This window comes from Saccopteryx leptura, chromosome 3 (genome assembly GCF_036850995.1).
Source record: "Saccopteryx leptura isolate mSacLep1 chromosome 3, mSacLep1_pri_phased_curated, whole genome shotgun sequence".
Lineage (NCBI taxonomy): Eukaryota > Metazoa > Chordata > Mammalia > Chiroptera > Emballonuridae > Saccopteryx > Saccopteryx leptura.
In genome coordinates this window covers 68,985,904-69,001,316 of record NC_089505.1, presented here as the reverse complement: position 1 = coordinate 69,001,316, position 15,413 = coordinate 68,985,904, and the positions used below count along the sequence as shown (strand labels likewise).

Genomic DNA, 15,413 nt, shown 5'->3' with positions numbered 1-15,413 from the left:
CCACTCCAGAGTATAACAACTTCACAGGGAGGGCGGGTTCTCGTTAACAACTGTGGCTCCTTCCCTGGCCAGAGAAGGGAGGGAGGAGATGGTACCACAGGAGTCCTGGAATGGGAACTAAGCAATTTTTTAAAATGTTAGGAAAAGGGTGGGGTGGGATGGGGGGGGGCTGGGCAGGGCCAACTGCCCGGGCCAGGGATAAAAGACAGGGAGGTGAGGCACACCCCCACTTCCTCTGCCCAGGAAGACATCGAGGCCAGACGTGAGCCTTGTTCAACATCCTCCCTCCAGCTGCCAAGGACCCCGGATCCTCCCTCGGACTTCTGCTCTGCGTCCTGTCTCCATGTCTCTAAGGGTCTCTGTCTCCGTGTGAGAGGCTCTCGCTGTGTCTGTCCCCCAGCCTCTGGGTCCCTCACAGCCTCCTTCTCTGTCACTTTCTGTCTTTGCCAGAACCCAGCTCCCAGATGCTCCTCGCGCTGACCGCACTTCAGATCCTGGCTGTGGGTAAGACACCTGTGGGGTCCTGGGCAGGAAGTTCCCCCTGGCATCACTGAGAAAGGAGGGGCGGGGCCCTGGGGACCCAGACTGCTCACGAGTAACCTGGTGAGGAGCAGTGGGGGGTAGTTTGGAAATCAAGGCTGAGAAGGGCCTATGTGCTGACGTGTGGCTATACCAGGAGTTTCATGGGCCGTGAAAGAAAGGACGGCCACACGGTGCTCCTTCGCTGTGTTAGGAAGAACTAAGACAGAGAAAGACAGCATGGTGTCGGACATAGTGGTGGGGGTGACAGTGAGACGGGGGCTGGTGGCAGGGACGTGGAGGGGACGCATGGATGTGGGCTGAGACAGCAGATCCTGGCAGGCCATGTTGCCTGGGGAGTTGGGGCTAAGACAGGGAGCTTCTTGAATGTGTTGGAGGAGGATTCATAGGGGGAAATGGGGCATGTTGTGAAAAGTGACAACAGAGAGTATTTGTGGGATAATGTAGTCGATGACAGAAGACCCTGGGTCCAATTAGGGAGGCGGGGGGCCCGTAAGCTCTCTCTTGCATTGGAGAGGTAATGGGGGCCATGATGGACATGTCTCAAAATGGTGGGTGGGGCAGACAGATGTGGTGGTTCAAGGGTTAAGCAAAGAAAAGAGGGTTTGAGTCCTAAAGGGCGAGGGCAGGGGGGGCAGGGGGTAGGGGCGGAAGATATTTGTTCACCTACCCTCACCACCTCACCCCTCCCTATTCCCAGCCACAGTACAGAGCCAAGGGGACGATGATAGCAAGATAATTGGTGGCTACACATGCATCCCGCATTCCCAGCCCTGGCAGGCAGCCCTGCTGGCAGGTGTCCTGCGGAATTTCCTCTGTGGAGGGGCTCTGCTGTCAGACCGGTGGGTCATCACCGCGGCTCACTGCTCCCGCCTGTGAGTGATGCCCTTCCTTATTTTTTCCACCCTCTCCCTCCTATTCTTATGCCAAGTAAATTCCAGTCTGGACCCCTATGCAGAACCCAAAGCAGTAACTGGGTCTGGTTTGGGGTCTGGATAAGAACCTAGAACCACAGGCATAGCTCAGAATATGGAATCCAGCCATTAAATCTTGGACTCAGGTTAGATTCTGAAAGCCAGGTAGACAGTTCAGAACCCATACACCCGCTTGGAGGCCCACACAGAACCTAGAACCTTCTGCATACTCTTGAGATCCATACAGGGGCCAAACCCCACATACAGACTAAGATTAGGAGTCCATTCTAGATAGGTGGTTGAATTTGGGACACGGTTTTCATTTAGAAACCCAGGATGCTTCTCAGAACACTGAATCTGGTTCAGAACCTACATGTCAGCCATGAATTCAGAACCCCACTTCAAGCTGGAACATACAGCTCAGAGTGTAGAATAGGATCAGAACCTGGTGCCCCTTCTAGGTCTGATGTTTAAGTTCAGATTCTAGTCTATAGCTCCTCATTAAGTAGCCTAAAACCCAGACCTTAACCCAGTGTCCACATTCCAGAATGCAGATCATAATCTGAAGCTTCATGCAGAGCTGTAACCCATATAACATTTTAGACCTAAACTGAGAACCCAAACCCCAGATGAGAGCTCACCTATTACTTATGAACCAGATATAACACCCTAAAAGGAATTTTAGAACCTAGAGCCTAGAATCTAGAATACAAAGCCCAAAATGCAAACCAGATCCATCCAGAACACAGAGCCCAACTTCAGGTCAAGGGTTCAGACCAGAGTCTAGAACCAAGACCCCAGACGAACCTGTAATTCAATGTGAAACAGAACCCAGTCTAGAATCAAGTCCCGAGACCAATATTTAGAACTCTAAGCCCAACTGAAGCTCAGAGCTAAAATCATTGTCTGAAACCCAGGTCATAAGCCAGAACTTAAGAAGCACCCAGAACTCAGCCTAGGAACTGGAGCTCATATCAGTGTCCAGAATTCATAACTCAGGTCTTTTTTTTTTTTTTTAATTTTATTTATTCATTTTAGAAAGGAGAGAGAGAGGGAGAGAGAGAGAGAGAGGAGAGAGAGATAGAGAGAAGTGGGGGGAGGAGCAGGAAGCATCAACTCCCATATGTGCCTTGACCAGGCAAGCCCAGGGTTTCGAACCGGCGACCTCAGCATTTCCAGGTTGATGCTTTATCCACTGCGCCACCACAGGTCAGGCATAACTCAGGTCTTAATCCATTGTTCAACCTGACATCTTCACCTTACCCCAAAACTAAAAGCTCAAATCAATATCTGGAACCCAGATTCAAGCTGTAATGCAGAGCTCAAAACAGAACCCTCAACCTACCTTAAAACTGAAAGCTTACACCAGCATCTAGAAAGTATGTCACAATCCAGACTCAACCTAGACCCCAATCCTACCTTAAATTCCAAAGTTCAAAATGTCTATAACCCAAAGGCCAGGCTAGAACCAGGATGGAGCCGTTCTGGAACCTAAGCTAGCCAATATTAATTCTGATTTAGAGCCCAAAGCCGTAGCTCAGAGTCTGACTTAGAACACAGAGCATACACCTGACCAGTGGTGGCAAAGTGGATAGAGCATCGACCCGGGAGGCAGAGGTCCCAGCTTCAAAACCCCAAGCGCAGGCTCACCAGCTGGAGCACAGAGTCACCAGCTTGCTTGATCATGAGATCCTGGACACGATCGTATGGTTGCTGGCTTGAGCAAGGGGTCACTGGCTTGGCTACAGCCCTCCAGTCAAGGCACATGTGAGAAGCAATCAATGAACAACTAAAGTGATACAAGTTGATGCTTCTCATCTCCCTTCTTGTGTCTCTCTCTAGAAAACAAACAAACAAACAAACAAAAAAAAACCCAGCATAGAACCAGCCAAACACTTGGCCAAGAACTCCCAAACATCCTCTTATACCCAAGCCAGAAGCCAGAGCACAGCTCAAGAGAGGAGGAGGAGGAGGGTGGGATTGGGCCGAGAGAAAACCCCCAGGCCACAGGAGAGGGCACAGGTGGCCAGCGAATGCTCAGCCTACAGTTGGAGGGAATGGGGCCGGAGTGTGGGAAGAAATGTCCAGGTCAGATCATGAACAGTGCTATTCTTGTGGGTCATGGGCCAGGATCCTTCGGGTAGCCCTGGGAAAGCACAACGTGAGGAGACAGGAGGCCACCCAGCAGGTGCTTCGCGTGGTTCGCCAGGTGCCACACCCCCAGTACAACCCCCAGACCCACGATAATGACCTGATGCTGCTGCAGCTGGAGAGGCCCGCTCGGCTGGGGAGGGCGGTGAGGCCCATCCCTGTGGCCAGGAACTGTGCCAGCCCAGAGACCACCTGCCGCGTGTCGGGCTGGGGCACCACGTCCAGCCCCATTGGTGAGGACTCCTGCGTCCTGGAAAGAAGGGGCTGGGGGCTGGACTCCGGGGTCTGAGGGAGGAGGAGGTGGGCTCCCACATTCTTGGGTCCTGTTGGAGGATAGACCCAAGAAATGACCCGTCAGTGCCTCCCCAGCCAGGTACCCCAACACTCTTCAGTGCGTGGACATCAACATCACCTCTCGACAGCAGTGTCAGGAGGCCTATTCACAAACCATCACTCCTGGCATGGTCTGTGCAGGAGTCCTCCAGGGCGGGAGAGACTCTTGTCAGGTGAGGCCCAGGGCGAGAGATGGGGGGGGGGGTGCTTGGGGCTGGGACTTCAGTACAAAAAGGCTCTCAGGAGCGTGAAAATCAGTGGGGATCCCCCAAGATCTAGAGAGTATAATAGCCAGGTTGCCTCCACCCTGTAAGTCCTTGTAATGGACCGAATCCCTCTGTGCCTCAGTTTCCTCACCTGTCAAGTGGCAGTAGCACCTCTTAGAGCACTTAGTGGGAGGAGATGAGATAGCCCACAGAAAGAGTGAAAAGCAATGGTTGCACATAGCTCTGATTGCTACTATCATTGCCATTTTTTTCCTTTTTCCTTTTTTTTTAATTAAGTGAGAGGCAGAAAGGCAGAGAGACAAACTCCTGCATGCACCCCAACTGGGATCCACCTGGCAAGCCCCTTACAGGGTGATGCTCTGCCCATCTGGGGCTGCTCCATTGCTCAGCAACAGAGCTATTTCAGCACCTGAGGCCAGGTCATGGAGCCATTGTCAGTGCCCAGGGCCAACTTGCTTAAACTATTCGAGCCATGGCTGTGGGAGGAGAAGAGAGAAAGAGAAGGGGGAGCGGGAGGGGAGGAGAAGCAGATGGTCACTTCACCTGTGTGCCCTGACTGGGAATTGAACCTGAGACTTCCACACGCAGGGCCAATGGGCTACCACTGAGCCAACTGGCCAGGGCCTCATTGTCATCATTATACCTGGACACCTGGAAACCTGTGCTCAGGGACTCTAAACATCTTAATCTATCCCTGGGAGATGACTCCAGAGACAGGTGGATAAGAAGGGACACACACAGTTTTCTAGAGACCAAGCAAAGAGGAAGAGGGGTTCAGTGAGAGCCAGAGACAGCAGGAACCAAAGAAGAGGAAAGGAAGTAACCTCACCTCTGGAGCTGATAGCATCACAGTCACCCTCAGGTCTCAGCCCCTGTGGTCCCCCACGTCCACCTCTCCACATCTCTATGTACATGGCTCTGACCATCTGTCTGTGGGTGTCTTCACTGGTCTCTCCCTTTCAGGGAGATTCTGGGGGGCCCCTGGTGTGCAGAGGACAACTCCAGGGCCTCGTGTCCTGGGGGATGGAGCGCTGTGCCCTGGCTGGTTACCCTGGAGTCTACACCAACCTCTGCCAGTACTATACCTGGATCCAGCAGACCATGCAAAGGGGATGATTACCAGTGCGACAGAGTATCACTGCCCACTCGCTGTCCAGACCTGGTCTCTCCACTCAAGACCCAGGCCCCCAGCCCCTCCTCCTCCCTCAGACCCAGGAGTCCGGGCCCCCAGCCTCTCCTCCATCAGACCCTCGAGTTCAGACCCCTGGCCACCATCCTGGACCTGCCCCTGGCTCAGAACTCCCCTCGCCCAGAGCAGTCCCTCAGATGCTGTCTCCCACCCCCAGCACATCCCTACCCTTAGACACAGAGGGTTGATGCATGAAGGCAGCAGACCAGCAACATATTCCAAAGAACAGTGTTCAAAACTCTTAAATGTCTCTAAAATCCAGATAAATGATAATAAAAAAATCCAATAATCCTAAATTCCATTCATCTATTCATTTAATTCATTCAACATACATGCACACAGAAGCTCTGTCGGGCACAGCTAGGAGCCCTGAGTGACACGGGCCGACTGGAGCGTGTGTTGTTCCTTGTGGGTCCATCCTCCCAGCCACTGTACTGGTGTGAAGACAGAGCCCCCTCCCCAGCTTTGCAGTGGGACCCTGTGCGGGACCACTACTCCCCTACCTCCCGTCTGGGTCCTGTGAGCAGGGACTGCTGAGGTCCAGGGCAGGGAAAGCAAAGATGTACGCTTTCCTGGAAAACCCTATGCAAATCGAGAAGTCTTCGTTTTCCTAATTAGATCTCAGGTGAAGAGAGTTGAGTTCATCATACTCCAAAGTTCAAGTCCTGCAGAACCCTGATTTCCACCTGTCATCCCTGGCCTCGGTCTCCTCCCTCCCCACAGGCACTGACACAAATGGCCTCAAATACCAGTGCATGGTGGCATTGTGTTGCTTCTAATTTACAGGAAACCACGTGTTAGAAATTTCATATTCTTTCTTACTTTCATTGATCAATAACTATTTTATGGGGTACCTACTATGCACTAGGCATTGGTTTATTTGTTGGACACCTACTGTGTGACAGGTATTGGTCATCTTCTCAGGTACCTACAGTGTGCCAGGCATTAATCTATCTATTGGGCACCTACTGTATACCAGGCATTGGTCTACTTAATAGGGACCTACTGTGTGCCAGGCCTAGTTCTACCTGTTAGACACCTATTGTGTGTCAGACGTTGGCTTATTATTGGACACCTATGTGACAGTCATTGGTCTACTTATTAGGCACTTACTGTGACCAGGCATTGGTCTATTTATTGGGCACCTACTGTGTGCCAGACATGGTTCTAGAAGGTTCTGCTGTGAACAAGCTGGATAAAACTAAATGTTTCCTCTCACAGAGCTTACATTCTAGCAGGAGGTGACACATAAGAAACAATAAACTTAATTTAAAAGTGAAGCAGAGAGTCCTGATGAGTAAAAAGGTCAGTACAATAAACTTGGGCTGGGCGTCAGGCCCAGGATGTCCCAGAGCCAACTCATACCAGCCCAGAAGGGCCTATTGGCAAATTCTCAGGAATTTTGAAAGCAGGTTGCTACACACAGCCATTATTAAAAATTAAATTACATCAACTTACAATTAAACAAAGCATATTAAAAACAAAGCCCATAAGCACTCAAACTCATCCGTTCCACACTATTTTTTTTACCAGTATCCATGCTTTGAAGTTATTTATGTGTACCATACTACATGGTGGGCTTCTGAGCATCTCTTTCTGATTCCATGTCAAGTAGCTTTGCATTGGTACATTGATATCAGCCCAAGGGGCAGTATTTACACCACAGAAATTGGCAAGCAGTACAGATCAGAGAGCTGTTGTTAAACATTTACTGACACACTACAGAGCAGGTCAGCCTGGGAACGAGCTGATAGTCTTGGTGTCTGTCTTCTCAGAGTTTTGTGCTTGGGTGCTGCGGAGTTCAGACAGAGTAGAATGCAGTGTGGCCTCACCAGTGTCCACTTGCTATGTTGTGGGGCACAGTGTAGAATTGGAACATTCTACACTGTGTAGCAGGTCTGGGTCCTGCGTGGCCACAGCAGTTCAAATGATTGCTGGGAAATGGAGGCTGCACCTTCTGTCAGGGTGATATCGACACACTGTGGCTCTCATATGTGGCAACCAAACAACTCTGGGGGAAAGGGAAGAAAAATAGCTGGGGGAAAGGGTGACATGAGGATACAGCCTTGCTGTAGTTCTTCTATAAAGCTAAGTAAACATACTTTAAAGATGTTTACTTTCATCTGACTTCCAACCCATACTGTGGTGGTTGAGTACCATACTTTATTGCTTCTCGGATGCTCATTTCTTTCACATCTTTAATGAAAGTGGGAGGTACCTGACCAGGTGGTGGCACAGTGGATCGAGCATCCACCTGGGATGCCGAGAATCCAGGTTCAAAACCCCAAGGTCATCAGCTTGAGCGTAGAATCATAGACATTACCCCATGGTTGCTGACTTGAGCCCCGAGGTCGCTGGCTTGAGCCCCAGGTTGCTGGCTTGAGCAAGGGGTCACTGGCTCAGCAGGAGCCCCCTGGTCAAGGCACATATGAGAAAGCAATCAATGAACAACTAAGGTGCCGCAACCAAGAACTAATGTTTCTCATCTTTCTCTCTTCCTGTCTGTCTGTCTCTCTCCCTCTCTCTCACAAAAAACTAAAAATAAAAGTGGGAAGCATAGTATAACTAACTGATCGCATCTTAGCATTATGTCATAATCTCATTGACTCCCCTTTTTTCTTTCTTATTGGTATACAAAATGATAATGAAAATATGGTCCACGGCATGAACCAAAATAAGGAGGGGGCGCTCTATGAAAAGTACTTCATTCGGTGATCTGGTCATGAATTTCTAACTAGGCAGTTCATGGTGAGTAGTCATGCCCCCGTCCTGTAACTTCTTTAGTAAAAGGTTTCAAACCAGACCTGGCCATTGTTCTTGTGCATCTAGATTACTACAGCTTTGAGATGTCAGAAGTGATATCCTTCAAAGTGGGCATAATCCAATCTCCATCTTGCTTTCTTTCACCTCCATATCATCTTCCTTAGTTGCCTCCTTAATTTCAAGTGTGTAAAAGAAACCCCAAAATATTTATTCTCCCAAGCATCTGAGATCATACTTCCTGGCATGTATCTTTAGTTCAGCTCAAATAAACTCTTATAAAAATTCTCTACAGGTTTCCCTGACCAGTGGTGGCACAGTGAATAGAGCATTTACCTGAGATGTTAAGGTCCCTGGTTCAAAACTTTGAGGTCAATAGCTTGAGCACAGGCTTACCACAAGGTTACCAGCTTGAGCTCAGGATTGTCAACATAATCCCAAGGTCTCTGGCTTGAGCCCAAAGGTCATTGGCTTAAATCCCAAGGTCACTGGCTTGAGCCCAAGGTCACTGGTTTGAGCAAGGGGTCACTGGTTCAGCTTGAACCCCCTGGTCAAGGTATATATGAGAAGCAATCAATAAAAAAGAAAATGAAAAAGAAAAACTAAAGTGAAGCAACTACGAGTTGATGCTCATCTCTGTCCTTCCTGTCTCTCTAAAAAACAAAAAACAAAAATTTCTCTACAGGTTTGGATGTTTCTTACATTGACAACATTTTAGATGTAATGAAATAGAGTACGAAGGAAAGTGAGCGTGGGTGAGGAGTCAGATTGCTGTATCAAGTAGGTGACTTCATTCCACCACACAGTGATAATCTATCCATGTTGTTGTTTGCTCATCTAGTTTATTGCTTCTAACTGCCACAGTCTTCAACCTGTGTGGTCCAACATAGTAGCCACTAGCCAGTTGTGGTCATTTTAAAATTAAGATGAGCTGAGTTTAACATGTTAAATGTCTATTCCTTAGTCGCACTGACTCATTTTGGTGCTCAAGAACCAAATACGTTAGTGGCAGCTATATTGGATAGTGCCAATAAATAAAATAGAGTTGTCATAACAGAAAGTTCTATTGGACAACTCTACTCTGTACCCTTGCTTCTCATAGCATGGTCCTGAGAACAGCCGAATTGTAACCACCTGAATCTTATTAGAAGTTGAGTCGAGCCCTGGCAAGATAGGTTGGTTGGTTAGAGCATTGTCCCGAAGCGCAGAGGTTGCCAGTTTTATCCCTGGTCAGGTCATATAGAGGGACAGATTGATGTTCCTGTCTTTTCCTCTCTCTCCCTTCCTCTGTCTCAAATTAATAAAATAAACAGAAGAAGAAGAAGAAGAAGAAGAAGAAGAAGAAGAAGAAGAAGAAGAAACAGGGGGGGAGGAGGAGGAGGGGGAGGGGGAGGGAGAGGAAGAGGATGAAGAAGGAGAAGGAGAAAGAAGAAGAAGAAGAAGAAGAAGAAGAAGAAGAAGAAGAAGAAGAAGAAGAAGAAGGGGAGGAGGAGGAGAAAGAGGAGGAGGAGGGGGAGGGAGAGGGGGAGGGAGAGGAAGAGGAAGAGGATGAAGGAAAAGGAGAAGGAGAAAGAAGAAGAAGAAGAAGAAGAAGAAGAAGAAGAAGAAGAAGAAGAAGAAGGGAAGAAGGAGGAGGAGGAGGAAGAGGAGAAGAAGAAGAAGAAGAAGAAGAAGAAGAAGAAGAAGAAGAAGAAGAAGAAGAAGAAGAAGAAGGAAGAAGAAGAAGAAGAAGAAGAAGAAGAAGAAGAAGAAGAAGAAGAAGAGGAAGAGGAAGAGAAAGAGGAAGAAGAAGAAGAAGAAGAAGAAGAAGAAGAAGAAGAAGAAGAAGAAGAAGAAGAAGAAGAAGAAGAAGAAGAAGAAGAAGAAGAAGAAGAAGAAGAAGAAGAAGAGTCTTGACTGACCTGTGGTGGATCTGTAGTAGATAAAGTTTTGACCTGGAACACTGAGGTAGCCGGTTAGAAACTCCAGGCTTTTCTGGTCAAGGTACATATGAGAAGCAACTACAATAAGTTGATGCTTCCCTCTCTTTCTCACCACCTTTCTTTCTCCTGTCTCCTTTCTCTAAAAACCAATAAAAAATTGTTTTAATTGAAAAAAAGAAAAAAGAAGTTAAGTTTTGTCCTAGTCAGGTAGCTCAGTTGGTTAGAGCATCGTCCCAGTCAACCAATGCTGTGGATTCCATCTCTGGTCAGGGCACATACAAGAATCAAACAATGATGCATAAATAAGTGAAACAACAAATCAATGTTTCTATACAGGTGTGTGTGTGTGTGTGTCTTTTCCTTTCTCTCTATAATCAATAAATATTTTTTAAAATGTTAAAGAAGTTGAGTTTTGGACCCCTACTCCAGACCAACTAAACTAAAATCTGCATTTTTTAAGCTGCTCAGAAGACTCGATACATATTAAAGACTGAGAAGCACCACCCCATGGTGTTGACATAAGAAATGTCCAAACTGGCCAGTTAGCTCAGTCAGTTAGAACAGTGGTCCCCAACCCCCGGGCTGCAGACCAGTACCGGTCCGTGGGCCATTTGGTACCGGTCCACAGAGAAAGAATAAATAACTTACATTATTTCTATTTTATTTATATTTAAGTCTGAATGATGTTTTATTTTTTAAAAATGACTAGATTCCCTGTTACATCCATCTAAGACTCACTCTTGACGCTTGTCTCGGTCACGTGATACATTTATCCGTCCCATCCTAAAGGCCGGTCCGTGAAAATATTTTCTGACATTAAACCAGTCCATGGCCCAAAAAAGGTTGGGGACCACTGAGTTAGACCATTGTTCCAAAACACTAAGGTTGTGGGTTTGATTCCTGGTCAGGACACATATAGGAAGAGACTAATAAACACACAACTAGTAAAACAACAAGCGAATGCTTCCCTCTCTCTTTCTCTCTCTTTCACTGTCTCTCTAAAATCCATCAATAAAAAGAAAAAAACAGAAATGTACAAACCCGTAGAGAATTTTTATAAAAGTTTATTTGAGCCCAACTGATGCCATATGCTGAGGAGCAAGATTTCAAATGCTCTGGAGAATAACAATATCGCAGGTTTTTTTATGCATTTGAAATTAAGGAGGAAACTAAGAAAGATTACATAAAGGTGGAGAGAGCAAGACAGGGATTGGATTATAGGATAGTTAACAAGATTATGTGTTCTCTTAAGGGTGGTTATGCCTTCAAGGGGTATTACTTCTGGTATTTCAAAGGTGTGTTAACCTAGATGTACATGAACAATGGACAGGGCTGGCTTAAAAACCTTTTACTAAAGAAGTGATAAGCCTGGGCTCTGACTATCCATCATGCTCTAACCAATCAGGAATTTGCAACTTTTATCAGCACCACTTTTTCATCCATCATGTTAATGACCCAGTCCCACAGTGATGGATGGGCACACCTAAAGTTTCCTCCACTACCCAAGCAATGGCGCAATCACGATTTGGGGTGTCAACCATAAACAAAAGTCAAGTAGGTATTCAGTCACCAAAAAGGATTTATTCAGGAAGAAAGGACTACAACCCAGTATGTGCAGCCATGGCCAGCCACACAGAAGCTTATGCCAAGACAAAAAAGAAGGAAGTACTTTATAAAGAGGAAAAGAAAGCTAAGGGGAGGGGCTGTTACAACCATAGAGCTATATTGTAAACATAGAGTGGTTCCTGAAGGGTTCTCTCAACAATACAGGGTGAGAGCTCCTCCTAGAGGCCCTTCCAATTTCTGTCTAGGGTTAGGTCTCTGTCCTAAGTTTTTGTTTGTTTGTTTGTTTGTTTGTTTGTTTTTAAGTGAGTAGAGGGGAAAGAGACAGACTCGCGCATGCACCCAAAACAGGATCCACCCCACAATCCCCTTTCTGGGGCTGATGCTTAATCAACCAAGCTATCTTCAGTGCCTGAGGCTGACTCTGGGACCAGCCAAGCTATTCTCAGTGCCCAGGCTGACGCTCAAACCAATCAAGCCTCTGGCTGCAAGAGAGGAAGAGAGAAAGAAGGGGGAGAGGAAGGGGGATCAAAGCAGATGGTCGCTTCTCTTCTGTGTCTTGATTGGAGACCAAACCCAGGATGTCCACAGGCCAGGCTGATGCTCTGTCTACTGAGTCAGTTGGCAAGGGCCTCTGTCCTAAGTTTTGACAGGGCACATGCCCCTCATGTACCTATTGGAGATGGCAGGACTACTGGACCAAAAGGCCTATTTTTTGTTTAATTTTATATTGAATTTATTGAGGTATCATTAGTTAATAAACTTATACAGGTCTTGCCCTGACCGGGTAGCTCATTTAGTTAGAGCATCATCCTGAGTCAAGGTTGCGGGTTCGATCCCTGCTCAGGACACATTCAAGTATCAACCAATGATGGCAGGAATGAGTGAAGCAACAAATTGATGTTTCTCTCTCCCCCCTCTCTCTACCCCCTTACTTTCTCTCTAAAAAGAAATAAATTTAAAAATATTTTTAAAAAATAAATAAAATTGCCTTGGCCAGACAACTCAGTGGATAGAGCATCATCCCAGCGTGCTGAGGTCGCAGGTTTGATCCTTGGTTGGTGTATGTGTGAGAAGCAACCAATGAGTCCACCACTAAACGGAACAACTAAGTGGAGCAACAAGTTGATGATTCTCTCTTTCTCTCTGTCTGTCTCTGTCTCCCTCCTTCTCCCTCTCAAATCAATGAGGGGAGGGAGTGACTCTAAAAGTAAATAAATAAATAAATAAATAAATTCATACAGGGCTCTGGAATACAGGAGGACTACTAAACCTAAAGGCTTATTCTTAATCAACTTTAACAAGTGCCAGCTGATATTTGTCCAGATAAGAAGAAAAGATTTGTATTGCCCTGGCTGGATAGCTCAGTTGGTTAGAGCATCATCCTGAAACACAGAGGTTGCCGGTTTGATCCCCAGTCAGGGCACATAGAGGAACAGATAAACATTTCTGTCTCTCTCTCTATCTCCCTTCCTTTCTCCAAAATCAATTAAAAAATAAACATTTAAAAAATAAAAGATTTGTGCCTGGCCTGTGGTGGCGCAGTGGATAAAGCATCGACCTGGAATGCTAAGGTCGCTGGTTCAAAATCCCGGGCTTGCCTGGTCAAGGCACATATGGGAGTTGATGCGTCCTGCTCCTCCACCCCCTTCTCTCTCCTTCTCTCTCTCCTCTCTCTAAAAATGAATAAGTAAAATCTAAAATTAAATAAATTAAATGTTGGGTCTCCCCATACCCTCAATAATTCCAGGAGTTCATTCATTCAGCAAATAGTCTTTGAGTCCTATTATGTGCAGACTGTTCTAAGAACAAAACAGACCAACCTCTCTGCCCTCAGGGGACTCACTTCTAGAGGAGAGAGAGACAAAGACACAGGTGAGTAAGTAAAACATAAAGTAGTACAGATGGAAGTAATCTATGGAGGTTGAGGACATAGAGGATTGCAGAGAAGGGTTGCAATGTTTTGTTTTTTTTAAGTTGTCAATTACAGTTGACATTTATTATCTTTTTATATTAGTTTCAGGTGTGCAGCATAGTCATTAAACATTTATATAATTTACAAAGTGATACCTCCAATAAATCTAATACCCACCTGGCACCTTACATAGTTATTACAATATTATTGACTATGTTTTTCATGCTGTACTTTACAAGGTTGAGGGCTACAATGTTAAGTGGGGGATTGTGCCATGAAAGGTTGTGAAGTCAGTAGCCCTGGGTTGTCCAAGCCCTGAACATTACAAAGAAAGGTTTGGCCTGACCAGATGGTATCACAGTGGATAGACCATTGGCCTGGGAAGCAGAGGACTCAGGTTCGAAACCCCAAGGTCACCAGCTTGAGCGCAGTTTTATCCAGCTTGAGCGCAGGCTCATCAGCTTGAGCTCGGAGTCACCAGCTTGAGTGTGGGATCACAGTCATGACCTCATGGTCGCTGGCTTGAGCCCAAAGGTCACTGGCTTGAGCAAGGGGTCACTGGCTTGGCTGGAGCCCCCTGGTCAAGGCACATATGAGAAAGCAATTAATGAACAACTAAGTAGTCACAACGAAGAACTGATGCTTCTCATCTCCCTTCCTGTCTGCCCCTGCCTGTCTATCTCTCTATCTCTCACTAAAACAAAATAAAAATAAGCAAATAAACAACAAAAAATGGTTTGGCGTTTGCCTGGCTTCTGGGATATAACCACTAAGCCTATGCAATATCCTGTTTTTTGTTTACCTAGGTGCATTGTACCATGCCAGATTGTCTCTCCTAATAAAGTAACTTCTGGTGTAGTCCTCATAGCATGTTGTATCAGTTTGCTTTCTGAAGGTTCTAGGGACTAAGATCAGCCACAAAGGCAGATAGCTCTAACTAAGCTCTGGCCGGGTAGCACAGTTGGTTAGAGCATCTTCCCCAAATGCCAAGGTTGCAGGTTTGACCCCTGGTCAGGGCACATACAAGAATCAGGGCACATATAAGAATTACCCAATGAATGCATAAATAAATGGAACAACAAATCGATGTTTCTCTCCCTCTCTCTCTCTCTTTCCCTTCTTAAAAATAATGTCATTGCTAGGAGAATTAAGTGCTATCTGCATGATTATACTGGCAGAGGACAATAGGAAGTATGGGCTTGGTCTCTCTCTCTGCCCTGTGACTTGTATTCATTTGTTCATGGTAATCTGTAGCCTTTTGCTATAATAAACCAAAATCATGAGTATAGCATCTTTTCTGTGTCCTGTGAGTCCTTGTGGTGATTCATTGACCCTGTTTTGGGATCCCTTATTACAGTAGTTATGGAAGTCCTCGTAGAGAGTATGACAAGAATAAGAGAAACCTTGTAGACATCTGGTTTGGAAGAAGAGGGTTCCCATTGTGGGAAGAGCCCTGAGATAGGGGTGTGCCTGGCACCAGAGGGGCAGAAGGAGAAAGGTGATATCAGAGAACTATTGGGGTCACATGGTCTAGAGCCCTGCAGGCCACCCTTAGAAAACCTGACTTTCACTCTGAGTGAGGTGACAGCCATTGCAGGGCTCTGAGAAGAGGAGTGACCTGCCCTGATTTACTTTAGAAGGTCAGTCTGGCCTCCCGCTGTGTGGCACAGAGAATGCATGTAGGCGGATGGGGACAGAAACAGGGAGACCAGGTAGGAAACTTACAGTAACCCAGGTTAGGGATAATGGCTACTTGGGAGGGACCAGGGTGGCAAGGATGGAAGGCGTTGAGAAATGGACCAATTCTGAATCTCTTTCGAAGGTAGAGATGACAGGGTTTGGTAACCAGATGGATGTGTGATGAGAAAAGACATTCAAGGGCGAGGCTGCGGTCCAGGC

At 46.6% G+C, this 15,413-nt stretch overlaps 1 protein-coding gene across 2 annotated transcripts; it reads left to right on the top strand.

Moving 5' to 3' along the window:
- The first annotated feature begins 238 nt into the window (after positions 1 to 238).
- KLK14 (kallikrein related peptidase 14) lies at positions 239 to 5,643 on the top strand. 2 transcript variants are annotated; one of them, XM_066371925.1, is made up of 5 exons: positions 239 to 504; positions 1,241 to 1,382; positions 3,585 to 3,838; positions 3,975 to 4,111; positions 5,129 to 5,643. In XM_066371925.1, the coding sequence occupies exons 1-5, from the start codon at positions 465 to 467 to the stop codon at positions 5,279 to 5,281; spliced, it is 726 nt and encodes a 241-aa protein (XP_066228022.1). In that variant the 5' UTR covers positions 239 to 464; the 3' UTR covers positions 5,282 to 5,643. The 2 variants fall into 2 exon arrangements, with proteins under 2 accessions (XP_066228022.1, XP_066228021.1); XM_066371924.1 differs by having other exon boundaries at positions 1,241 to 1,415.
- Positions 5,644 to 15,413: the final 9,770 nt, after the last annotated feature.